General features: G+C 43.1%; 5 protein-coding genes and 1 non-coding gene across 6 annotated transcripts; 1 reads left to right on the top strand and 5 right to left on the bottom strand.

The window, feature by feature from the left end:
• Positions 1-861: 861 nt before the first annotated feature.
• Positions 862-1,314, bottom strand: VTP01DRAFT_7230 (uncharacterized protein; the record flags this gene model as incomplete). The annotated part of the gene is made up of 1 exon (XM_069386220.1): positions 862-1,314. One exon carries the CDS (start codon positions 1,312-1,314, stop codon positions 862-864), a length of 453 nt encoding a protein of 150 aa, XP_069234517.1.
• Positions 1,315-3,412: 2,098 nt separating this feature from the next.
• On the bottom strand, positions 3,413-3,485 carry VTP01DRAFT_t93. Its single transcript has one exon. It is a non-coding gene; the product is annotated as a tRNA-Arg (tRNA).
• Positions 3,486-4,233: 748 nt separating this feature from the next.
• On the bottom strand, positions 4,234-4,982 carry VTP01DRAFT_7229 (uncharacterized protein; the record flags this gene model as incomplete). Its single annotated transcript, XM_069386218.1, has 5 exons — positions 4,234-4,453; positions 4,521-4,578; positions 4,635-4,657; positions 4,730-4,908; positions 4,977-4,982. 5 exons carry the CDS (start codon positions 4,980-4,982, stop codon positions 4,234-4,236), a joined length of 486 nt encoding a protein of 161 aa, XP_069234516.1.
• Positions 4,983-5,488: 506 nt separating this feature from the next.
• Positions 5,489-6,195, bottom strand: VTP01DRAFT_7228 (uncharacterized protein; the record flags this gene model as incomplete). Its single annotated transcript, XM_069386217.1, has 3 exons — positions 5,489-5,681; positions 5,845-5,908; positions 6,138-6,195. 3 exons carry the CDS (start codon positions 6,193-6,195, stop codon positions 5,489-5,491), a joined length of 315 nt encoding a protein of 104 aa, XP_069234515.1.
• A 298-nt stretch (positions 6,196-6,493) lies between these two features.
• Positions 6,494-7,847, top strand: VTP01DRAFT_7227 (uncharacterized protein; the record flags this gene model as incomplete). The annotated part of the gene is made up of 8 exons (XM_069386216.1): positions 6,494-6,663; positions 6,717-6,819; positions 6,894-6,954; positions 7,033-7,171; positions 7,228-7,343; positions 7,407-7,550; positions 7,613-7,675; positions 7,741-7,847. 8 exons carry the CDS (start codon positions 6,494-6,496, stop codon positions 7,845-7,847), a joined length of 903 nt encoding a protein of 300 aa, XP_069234514.1.
• A 26-nt stretch (positions 7,848-7,873) lies between these two features.
• Positions 7,874-10,694, bottom strand: VTP01DRAFT_7226 (uncharacterized protein; the record flags this gene model as incomplete). Its single annotated transcript, XM_069386215.1, has 9 exons — positions 7,874-7,987; positions 8,062-8,136; positions 8,200-8,301; positions 8,368-8,739; positions 8,805-9,391; positions 9,454-10,076; positions 10,141-10,263; positions 10,324-10,501; positions 10,562-10,694. The coding sequence occupies 9 exons, from the start codon at positions 10,692-10,694 to the stop codon at positions 7,874-7,876; spliced, it is 2,307 nt and encodes a 768-aa protein (XP_069234513.1).
• Positions 10,695-12,523: the final 1,829 nt, after the last annotated feature.

Below are 12,523 nucleotides of genomic sequence, written 5' to 3'. Positions count from 1 at the left end.
AGATGACTCGGTAAGTAAAAAGGGATACAAGCCTATAATACCTGGATATTTTACTGATTGACCCAGTTTACATTTGGAGCAACTGCACTACATGGCAAATTTAAACCAATATGGTAAGTTTTCGTCGTCCTTAGATCGACAAGAATATTTATTAATTTGGTTCCAAAGGTTTAAATTTGTCTTAATTGTCGTGCAATTTGATGCTCCAAACGCCAACAGTTTTTATATATGCAGTAAAGTATCCAAGAATTAGACCCTTCCACACTCATCGCTCTTTTCTTTTTCTATGCAATTAGCAGAATACATAGGTCTAGCAACAATGCCACTTATAAAAAGAGAAGCCACACCGGAATAGTTATACAGATATGCAAGAGCAATGATGAAGGAAACGGTCAAGATAGGCAAATACAGCTTTCTGCTATCTTACCCAATTCCTTGTCGAGTTCTTTGTTATTGATGATTAGAACGGTCAAATATCATTTGTAAAGAGAGCAAGAATTGCATCGAGTCTCTGTAGCAGTTTTCCTTTGGGCTGCGTTTTCTGCGTAAGCGTGTGATTGAAATATTCGGCAGGAAGGTGGAACACTAAATTACTGTGAGACTTTTGGGTAGGTGCCTTTAATGAAATAAGAAGCAAAGATTTAAGTCTACTAGTAGATGATTGTAATATGAGGGAGTCCAATTGTTGTACCACCTCCATCATCATTGAACATTGATCAATCCGTAAATACGACAGCGACAAGCCCTGAACTCGACGTTGCATGCTCACTGTCTTCCCAAACAGAAACAGCAATTTGTTTGAAAAGATGAGAAGCAAGCTTGTCATCTGTGCCAGTATCTTCTTTCGTGAGAGCGTGATCTTCATACGTCCAAATCGTCACCGGTCGAGTACGCTGCTTCCGAGGACGAACGACAGCAGAGGTAGGTCGACAATCGATCGAATTTTGATCTTAACTCGCGTAATTCGACGTGTTCGTCGTAGGGATGCAAAAGTTGTTGCGTGGACGTGGTCGACAGCACGATTTGCTTACCAATCCAATCCATCAAACCTTGCAGCACCGTCTGCAGGAGGTATATTTGCATATTCTTTGTGGCTCGATACCCACTGCAGGACGAAGCTCCAATTGTTGGCGCTTCGTCAATATGAACCCGAATCGGCGACGTTATCAAACGGTTCATCACCTTCGTTCCAAGCACCAGCTGCTCGCTGTTGTCGTTGTTTTTCAATATAACAATCTCTAGTTTCCGGAATCGTGTCTTCCCGCTTGGTAGAGAGCTCCCAAGACTCTGGTTTCTTTTCGATGTCAGCCGCATAATATTGTGGCGAGATCCTGTTCGTCTAGCTTGCGATATTGTTGGAGTCTTGATGATGGAAGGACAATTCTATCGTACCGAATCGTGCTAGGCCTTGATGGTGGCAGCGATCAGATTATGGTTGCGGTGGAAAGCTCCTCCACAACGACACTGCAGGGACAAGTGACGAATGCTGCTGGACTTCGTCGTAAAAACATAGTCATCCCAACGCGCAATAACCTGGGCAGCTCGTTTCAGTTTTTCACAGTTTTCAAATCGACGATTCAACAAGTTAGATATTGTATTGTGTCCGAGGACTTATGTTCGTTGGGCATAAATGTTGTGAAAATGTTGTGTCCGAAGGAATGAATATCATTACAGGTTGAAAACATCAATACAAAAGACAGTCAACAAGCTTACACATTCAATCTCACAAGGCTTCAATAAGGATTACACCATAGGAGCATACAATGTAATAATAATACTCGATTGTACGTATAAAGAAGACCAATATATGCTTCGTTCATCTGGACTGTCAACTAGCAGTTTCCGGGAACAGGACCGTGAAATTAGAAAACTTGTAACACAACCGGCAAAGTTGGGCGAGTATACTTTAGCTGAAGAATCAACTCCTCGATGGAATTTACTTTTTCTTCTCTACTGTAAAACGAGCAGTATGATGCTTGCCTTGGAGATTTACGTCCGGTTACCTGGGCAGATACATGTGCTCCTCGTAAATGCATATCATACCTTCTTACTGGGAATGAGCCACATTACACTTTTTCCAAAAATTAATGTCGCTGCAATTTGTATAAATGTATTGTAAAATTTTACAAAATGCGACATTACTTTTGGGAAAAAGTGTATAGCAATGTTTATTGCTATCTGGTGCTACCATTTTCTATTATATGTACCTTATTTTCTTTACCGAACGACATATTGTCCCCCCGGTAGCTTGAAGGACAAAAAATCCATCAGCACCGTTGAAAAAGAAATGGAGACCCTATATGGACGAGTACTCTTGCATGGTACGAAATGTGCGCGTTTGCTAAATCGATGGACAATCATTATGATTGCATCGTGTTCATCATTGGTAAGCGGTAAATGTGTCACAAAATGCTTTGATATTGACTTCCTATCTTCCTGTAGGTGCTGACAGTGGTTGTATGAGTCCTGCTGGTTTCTGATGTGATGCCTTGTTACGTTGACAGCTGTCGCATGTTGCAATGTATCGTCGTACAGATTTGTTTACGTTTGGCCACCAACATCGTCGTTCGTTGGAACGGTCTTATATCTCAAATACCTTCCTTAAGAAAGGACTTGCGCCAACATAGCCTCTTGCTCTCTGGAGACTTTGGGGCGACGGCATAAGAAGCCGACAAGCGCATGCATGGCATCTTTCCAAAAGGAAAGATTAGTCACGGGTGAAATGAATTGTCAAGAAGAAGCATATTTAAGGGATTATAGTGTCTGCATGGTAAACGATATGCATGCGAACATGAGCGCCCTATGCGATATCGTTATCAGCAAATTTTTCGCTGCTTTCAAGAGAGAGATTTATCTGGTAATTCCAGAAGCTCTGCCCTAGAATTCAAGTTGGTTACCACGTGCCTTGCAATATCACTGACTGGAGCTAGAATTGCTGGATATTCGTCGGTCACCAGCAGCGCAAATGGATCGAAGCAAAAAGTCCTTTGAGGAACGTATGTTCCTCCACAGACTGTGACATCTGCAGTTGCATCCAATGAATGTTAACTAAGGCACAAAAGTACTGTATTTATTAGCCCATTCTATTATCATATAGCGGAAATAATACCATTAGCTCTCGAAACAAGAAAATAGAATAAACCGCCCAAACTTGAGCATTTGCAATACGCTTAACTTTCACGTAGCAACACAAAATCTCTTTCATTGTAACAACTCTCTTCTCTTCTTTTTCTCCCCTTTTCTTTCTTTCTCTGATACTGTTCAACACTCGTATAATCGAGTATTAAACAACCTACTTTGCTTTGTCAAGTTCTATCAACTCGGCTCCTTGCGCAAAAGTTTAAAGTCCGATATACCTAAAAAGGCTTCAAAAACATATACTCCATCGTTATTTGCGGCAAAACCCGGTATGCGACGCTAGAGGGACTCGAACCCTCAATCTCCAGATCCGGGGTCTGGCGCGTTATCCATTTCGCCATAGCGCCCGTACCTGAAAGTGTCGGGGATCAGAAACCTTGAATAACCTTTAGTCCAGTTGGAAAAACTATTAAGCCGGGCGTGTCAGATTGGCTGGCTCGGAGAAATATTCCAGCGTTACCGGGAAGGTACTCGCTAAGTGAAGCAAGTTCACTCATAGACGTGTACACTTCGTATCCTCCAGAAGCTTCCTTGTAAATAGATATAGATATACGTTGTCAGAACAATAAAGTCCAAGATCTAATTCGCCAGTAAAGATATTGTATCCTTTATTGCTGAATTGATTCTCGCGAACAACATCATCATCATACAGTCACCTAGTGTGACTTCATTCATATATTGTATTTTGGCGCTGTTTGAAAATCACTTCACGCTGCCAAGCATAGCTTTTTGCGTTACCAGCATTTGCGTTTGAGCCAAGAAAATGATCATGGATATTAGAGGATTGACAGGTACAGACTTATCAAGACCTGGAGAATTGGGTTGGCATTACAGAAAATGGGCAATAAATGTTTTACTGTTAGCTTTGTACAAATGTAAAAGGACTTTGAGGTTACATGTTGCAGTCGTGGCCGTTTTTCTAGCTCAGCAAGGTCAACTAGTGATACAATTGCTAAGGGGAAATAAAGGAAGAAGAGAACACTGATTCTATGGTTTATTCGAGTGAAATGGGGGCTATTTATACTGTACAAGGTACTGCTGCGTTAGTGAAGGTTCTGGAAAGTGCTCGTGAATACCAGTGCTCGCTAAGAGTCTCTAGATATTGCTAGCTGCTGCGGTTATAGGCTTCGCTATAACATTACAGCTTACAGGAAGTGCATGGATGATACGGCAGCGTAACTGGTACAATAGCTTGTTGAACGCCAACGGATAAAACATTAACACGCACCACTCCGTTGAGAAAGCCTCGCTAACGTGGACAAAATCTCGACAAGGTACAGCAATATCAGAATTGATACAAGTGTTGAAATGAACTCTATACAGGAAATATACTTGTCATGGTTAACAGGGGATCATATACAGAAAAGCTGCTATTTACTTACGAAGTCGCATCGAATATGGTCATAAATACAGACGGCGGTAAGCTCTGTATCTCGGCTGCTTTGCACTGAAATCAAGTGCTATTCAAAATCTTCCAGGGTGTATCCCAAACGCACTCCTCCAGGTGGAGCTCAAACAACTAGGTAAACAGAGTAGCATAACATTAGCGCATGACATTTAGCGTTGCTCTAGTAACTGATATGTAAATTACCTGATCAATTTCATGTGAAGTGCATGTGCAATGCACTCTGCGTCTCGCCTTCTCTGCACCAAGGGCAAGCGTTGTTGAAAACCCTCCAGGGCGTGTCCCAAGTGAGCTACTCCAAATGAAGCCCAGTCGAGCGCACGCATGCTTGTACCCTTGAAGTTGTTGGTGAGATCCTTGTGGTTCTGCACATCATTAGTATTTTGCTGGCACTAAAAGCTACTGTTTACCGTTTACTCATTCAGTTGCTTACCAGCATCGCTGTGGGTTCAGATGGACACGGGGTATTTTCCTTAACCACTGTCTTTCCTTTGGACACAACATTTAAGCCCAGCAAGCACAAGTTTTCGGACACATATTCAGAATATCATGGCCTCGGACACAACATCCAATAATTCATCTAAAAATGATCTAGCGTATTAACGAATCGCGCTTGACCTTGACGGTGGCAGCGGTCAGATTATGGCTGTTGCAGAAAATTCCTCAACAACGACACTGCAGGTACAGTTGATGAACTCAGCTGGACTTCGTTGTAACAGCATAGCCATCCCAACGCGCAATAACCTGAGCAGCTTGTTTCAGCTCTTATGGTTTTCAGATCAACAATCCAACAAATTAGACATTGCATTGTTCGAGATACTTTCGGAAGGGTAGGTTGTTGTGTCCGATGGAAATCCCTTATGGAATATGGACGTCGCATCGCGGCTGAGTAGGATGTGATGTTCGGTTTCAAATAAATTCGTTGCTTGGCAACTTGTTTCCTTATCAACCTTTCTTTCCCGTATGAGTGTCTTTGAAACTATCTGCCTGCCGTGGCTGCACGAACGGGTGGAATATGGTGATGACCTCGACAATGTCTCCAGCGGTCATAGCCATTCTGAACAGGAGGATTTCAAGACCAGATAGGGCAAAGGCATTGGCATCAAGCCCGATTCCGGCAATGATAGAAAGGCGGCACCTGAACTGAGATATATTTTAACGGCGATGAAATGCGGCTACTGGCAGCATGGATGCAACGAAAGTTCCCAGCAGCCGTCGATGGCACAAACACTTATTCTGTATGTGCTTACCGTAAAAGAGCAACGGCTTTCTCACCTTCAATAAAACAACTTTACTTTAACCCAACTCGTAATCCCCGTAAGTAGTACGTGCATGCATTGGTACCGTAACGATCCAGCGTAAAAACTGGAAGACATGGCAAGTAAATTTCGACTTGGCAAACCATTGGGCCTTCACAGAATCTGTCGATAATGCGGATATTTACCTGTAAATACACTAGTGAACTGAGCATGGTTATAGCAAGATGCCGATGGGCCATTTCTTAGCTTCCAGTCGTGGATGCCCAGCTTCCCGCGTTCATCGGACCTCGGTGGTAGTGATATCTCGCTGGGCTAAATGAAACTTCTTCTCTCACCCATTCCACTACCCGCAATCTTTAGACTATGGGCGTGTAACAGTCGGTCGAGAATCATTGAGTGTAATATAACTTCAGATAGCCAGCTTAAATACTAACGCTTTGACTTACATAACGAATAGTGTCAACACTGTAAAGCAGAATACGAACATAGTACTGGGCCTCTGTCAACCACAAGCGGTTTGTTTGTGAATGTCTATACTTTTTTCCGGGTAACCTAAGCGGAAACCTGATTACGTTTGACAATTATGCATGGTGAGAATAAAAAGCGGGTTTTCGTCCTCTGGTGCGCGGCGTCTCTTTTTCTTTCTAACTTCTTCACCTCTTTTTTTTATCGCTTTTGTACCAGCATCATAATGGCAAAGGACTCCCTGGAGCTCAAAGATCGTGTATGTGTTGTCACTGGTGGCAGCAGAGGTATAGGCAAAGCCGTAGCTCTCGCGCTTACATCCCGGGGAGCACGAGTAGTGCTCGGGGACATACTCGACGACGTTGGTCAAGCAACAGCCCAGGAATTCAATGAAAGGTAGGGTCAACAATGTTGATATACGCACATATATATTCACGTGATATAACCAGAGCTGGCTCGCGGGTAGCAGTCTATCACCATACAAACGTTGTAAAGTACAAAGACAATATATCTCTTTTCCAGAGAGCTGAAAAGGAGTTTGGCCGTGTGGATGTAAGGAATATTCTGATCACAATATGCATAGCCTACTTTCAAGCAACGGCATCTAAGCATTTATGTTTTTATAGGTTGCATTTCTAAACGCCGGCACCAGTGCACATGCCGATATTGTATTTGGGCCTTTGGATGGTACATGATTATCATTGCTCTTTGTTGATAAGCTATGAACTCAACATATCTATCGGTGCAAATCGATGTAAAATACAGATGAAGCGGACGAAGTATCCATGAATGTGAATGCGATCAGTGTAATCAAGGGCACCAAGGTAGCCATCCGTTATCTCGCCAAATATGGTGGCGGTGTAATCGTTAACTGTGCGTCGTTCTACGGATTCTACACTGCAGAGTAAGGCATTACATCAATGAAAGACGTTGCAGAAATATTGAGTGGCGTTCCTCTAGCTCGTCTGCAGCGTACGCTGCATCCAAGCACGCCGTTGTTGGCTGGACCAAAAGCTTTAAAACGCTGCCGCAGATATGCAACATTCGTGTCAACGCAGTCTGCCCGTACTTCGTTGGCAAGTTAAAGGAACCAGATACTCAAGACTTCTCACAATATCTTACTCGAAGAAATTATGTAGAAACCGACTTGATTCGTCCTCCTTTTCCTATTCCAGAGGAGCATATGACTCCTATGCTTAAGCTTATGCGCAAACTTCCTCGTGCAGACATGAGTACTGTCGTCAGAGCCGTGCTCATGCTTATTGAGGATGAAAGCATCAATGGTAAGACGACTGATCTAACGCTGGAGAAAATAATTTAGACTTAGAAATTCCTCCTCTGCTAGCTCGCATGTTCTATGCCTTGCCGAATGACGTTGTCAAGGAGCAGGAGATGCTACCTCGTTTAGGTAACTGTTTGTCAACATATTGATGCATTCATGACATGTTGCTTAATAATAATTCATTTGTCAAGACGCGGATGCAACTCCAGAAGTATTGAAGGCTTATCAAGAGTACGATGAAGACTTGATAAAATTTAGCAAGGCCAAACTCGAAGCCGCTTTGAAAGATTTCCAATAATGAAAAAGAAAGAAACGATGTAAATTTTACTGTAACTTTTGACGCATATCCTCAATAAATTCTTGTACTTTAGCTTCATCTGCAGGACTAAAGTCAACCTTTGACCGTGAAGTGAGCACAAAGTTTGCCTTGAGCTCGAGCTGCAATTGCAAGAGACGGTACATTAGTAAAACCACATGTATCAGGGCTTTACCTATTTGCTTTCGATCTTTACCTTCTTTGCCAAATCCTTCATGCGCTTGATGCCTTTTGGATTTTTGCATTTTGTCTTCTTTACAAACCGCTTGATCTAAAGCAATTATCAGTGTCAGTGTTCCGCTTTCAAAGCCTAAAAGATTCTTTTGTGACTTACTGAAGATATAGCGGGGATGGCCATCTCTGGGAATGCAATGTGATGATAATATGACTTGAAATAGTCCAGACAGGCAGCTTCAAGCTGTTCAAAAACACCATCCTATTCAACACGCATATATCAGTTACATCTGCATGCGATTATAGGTTTAAATGATTAGCGTCTTACCTGGTATACACGGCCATGCAAATACTGCTTGGGTGCACGAAGATGCACATCCCAATCTAATGGTTTCAATGTGGATGGTTTTGCTTGGTGGAGTAATTCAGGGTTTTCGAATAGTTCAAAGAGGTACGGTCCAAGTGGGATATAAACATCCGTGGCCTTGCCCAGGGTTGCCACACTCTTCAAGATATGGAACCGCAGAGGGAAATACTGTGCAGTCGGGATAAGCTTAACGGCACCGAGTGCAACCTGGGTCAAAGGATAGATCAATGGCCGCAACGGTGATTCCTTGTCCTGACAGCAGTTGGCCAACATATTTGACCAGTAATCAATGCAGTGGACATATTGCCAATTATATACAGGTTGGTAACTAGCCTGTATAATGAAACAACTGTCAGAGCTAGAGTCTTCATTACCCAAAAGCATAAACACCAACTTGCCTTTGTTTTGAGTTGCATAGCGCTGCGAAGATGGATTGCCAGTTGTCGGATGTATACGAATGCTTGCTGATATGAGATATCTGGGTTAATGCTGTAAAGTTGTACTGCCAAGTTTCGCATCATATTGATTGCCGGTAACGTGTGTACAGTAGTATCTTTGCAGTTTCGTACAAATGTGAGATAAATATTCTTCAAACATAACTCCAGATAATGAGTCTCTTGGAGTCTGTTTGTATCCACGTGTGTGACAGAGAGTGACCGTAACGCAAGGAATGCCTGGATGCGGACATGATCCGAAAGAGCCGCGTTGGCCCAATGATCAAGCAACACCTTCATGTACAATTTAGCCATTCGGTCAAAGCATGCCCAGTACAAAGAGCACTTTTCAGCTTCCTTGATAGCCAAGTAGAGCATATCCGAGTCCGTCAAGTTCTTTAGTAATTGAAGGAGATAAGTAAGGTATTGCTTGACCATTGATTTTTGCATAGCCCATCGCGATGACATTGCAGGTGATTTTTTCGTTGGCAGTATTTTCGAGAATATGACAGACGCGTTTCGCATGGTTGCCACAATGACCAAGTTAAATACTAGGTAACGTTGTCAGTCCATAATCTATCATATCAGCTTCCTCGTGTTAATGTATATGTACCTTCAGAGTCAGTAATTGTGTACACAAGACCATCGGGTTTGCTTTCTTCGTCAGTCATGGTTACTGCAGATTTGAATCCGACGATCAATTTGCGCATATCTTTGACGCTGCGCTTAGATTCCACTTGGTTGATCCATTCCAAAACCGTCTCTTTCTTCAAGACCATATCGGCCTGATCTTCATCCTGGCCGTCCTCTTCTTCCTCTTCATCCTCGTTCATTTCCTGGTCATTATCACTAAGGAATGGTGTTTCTTCGTTGTCGCTCAAAAATGCTGCTCCATCGTCATCCTTTTCTTGCACCTCTGCGTCGCTTCCTTGAGAGACGTCATCGTCGCTGGATTCTTCTTGTTCAATTTCTTCATCATCGTCGACAACAAATCCATCTAGACTATCGTCCTCATCGTCTTCATCTTCTATCTCCTCGTCGTCGTCTTCATCCATGGCTTCAACACTCGCTGGCTCATTTTCTTCGTCGCCTTCTTCATCATCGTCTTCTACTGCTTCGTCATCGATGAGATTCTCATCCTCATCTTCCTCTTCACCGTCGTCATCATCAGACGCCTCTTCATCTTCAGAATCGCTAGCTTTGAAACCGCCCTTGAAGAAATCTTCTACGGACATTCTGTTGGCAAATCAGCAGTTAGATCCATGATAATGATCCAAATTTACGACCAATATAAGCTTGCCTCGTCTCTGCATTCTTTGCAGGTTCCTCAGTCTCCTCTGGTTCATCGTCATCATCTTCGCTCATGGCTGCGTCGGATTCGCCGGTTTCTTCAGCAACTGCCAGCAGCTCGTCCACAGAAAGCCTACACAGTGGGCAACGTTACTTATCATATATGATTCCTTCCTGAATATGCATTGCTTACTTTTTCTCCTTCTTTTTCTTTTTATCTTTTGCGGCAACAGACTTGGCTTTGGTGCTTTTCTGGTCTGCTTTAGTTTTCTTTCCTTCCTTTTTCTCGGCTTTTCCGTCCTTCTTCTTCACGTCGGATTTGCTGATCTTGTCTTCGTTCTTGTTCTTTTTGTCAGCTTTTCGTTTCTGGTCTATTGACAAGATTAGATCTGGGAAGAGACGACCACGATCAAGCTATACATGAACCGCACCTTTTTCCTTCTTCACATTGACCGCAGCATTTGCAGCCTTGATTGCAGCCTTCTCAAGCTTTCGGTGCATCTTGGCGATACGAGCCTTATGCTCTTTACGCCCGGGCGACTTTGTCTTTTTTGCAGCGGCCATAATACGCAGACGAGATAGCTATTTCCCGCTCTACTTGGAAGGTCACCGTTTCAGTCGGATGAGAAATCGTGACTTTTCATTTTGAGTGGCTTTTTGGTCATTTCATGCACCATGGTCTTCAGGGGCAGAGACATGAGCAACTTGTAAAGGATCTTCATATTTGGCCAGTGATGAAAACATGGCACAAGACATCCGAAGAATAATGAAATCTAAATTTCATTATAAAACAATCATATCAAAAGAGCAATTTAACATGTCATTTCGTATCAATGTTATCTTATACGTATAGTATGAATGACAAATATTTTCGCCGTAATGTATAAAACGCCCATAGATAAAGCTGTAAAAGTGTGCAGGTTGAGAGAGAGTATCCCAGCCAGTCCCAAGGAGCATGCTGCCGTGAACTGCAACACTTAATGGGTTCCTTGCTAGGAACAACGTTCAGCGGATACTATGAAAGGCAAAGCTACTTCCTGCAGCAAGGCGTCGGAAGCTGCGCCTCTTTCCGGCTCTTCACACTCTCGTCGCCATAACATTAGTTTACTGTAAGTACGCGAGAATCATCTACAGAGGTGACAAAACTACGTCTTGTTTTGCTTTTACAAACCGCTACGAAAGGAAGAAAGCCAGAAGCACGCCAGTCTTTCATCAGTTTCCTATCGCTGTGGATGCTGACTCGTGTTGCTTTAAGTGATCTCCAAGAAGAGCAAAGCACCCCGTGAAGGGACCGTTAACATTCAGCAACCGTCGTGTGCCTCTTTTGACAGTGTTGTAAACGGGGTTTCTGTTTTCTGAAAGGGTGGTCGGTTCGCCAAGCAGTGGACTCTACAACACATACACCATCGATCTTTACTGTCTGGATATATGCAGAAGACTTGCGAGTTTGACCTTTACTTGATGTTCTGGCCGCCATTCCGTGCTTGAGACGCTCGTATACCGGCGCCTAGGAAATAGGTGTAGCGGCGAGACTTGATTTCTGTTTACGACGTAGCGGATCAAGAATACTCGCTATCGTGACGGACGCTCTAGCCGGGGAACTGCAACAATATTTGACAAAGGACACAAAAGAAAAATGGTCTTCGGACACAATCTCGCATGATATTTAAGGTGCCTCGGACACGAAACTAAAGCGCATTCTCTGCGCAATCTCTCATCTCTTGAACAAGATCTTCGATAATCGAGAGGATCTAAAGGCCGAAGCACACAGGCTGGCTCATAGTCAGGCACACGATGAGGTCCGAATACTCATACACTTTTTCCCAAAAGTAATGTCGCATTTTGTGAAATTTTATAAACATTCATACACCAAAACGACAAATTGCAGCAACATTAATTTTTGGAAAAGGTGTATGTTAACATCGAATTGATAGGTGGTCCTGAGGACGTCATGGACTATGACGACCCACATATAAAGAAGCTCCCGAAGAGAGATAATTCCAAGAAATATATGATAAAATCAAGATGAGCTCTGGTCATGTTGGTGGAGGTCGCTCCGAGCAATCTCCAGGGTACATAAGAGGAATCAAGAATGTCTCGTGGACGGATCATGGTATGTTTTAACCAAGTTGTCACCGCGGATGCCTATCAAAATCCGAAGAACGATTGCAGAGCTGCAAAGCTTTCGGGCTCGGTCTGCCTGTTCTCTTAGAGTGGCGTGATATTGTGTTCGATTATGTGAAAGATCGTCCGAGAGTGGCAGCAGCGAACACAAGACAATAGCGATTGTCTGAGGGCCGAGAAACGAAGATAAGCTCCCAGCCTCCTGCGACTTTGCTTTTCAAGTAATGAAGAAGAAGAAAAAATAGAGAAAAAACTGTATATTTATTCTA

Source organism: Rhizomucor pusillus (genome assembly GCF_041956525.1).
Source record: "Rhizomucor pusillus strain CBS 183.67 unplaced genomic scaffold VTP01scaffold_32, whole genome shotgun sequence".
Lineage (NCBI taxonomy): Eukaryota > Fungi > Mucoromycota > Mucoromycetes > Mucorales > Lichtheimiaceae > Rhizomucor > Rhizomucor pusillus.
The sequence above is the reverse complement of the archived record's forward strand: the minus strand, read 5'-3'. Positions and strand labels throughout refer to the sequence as shown.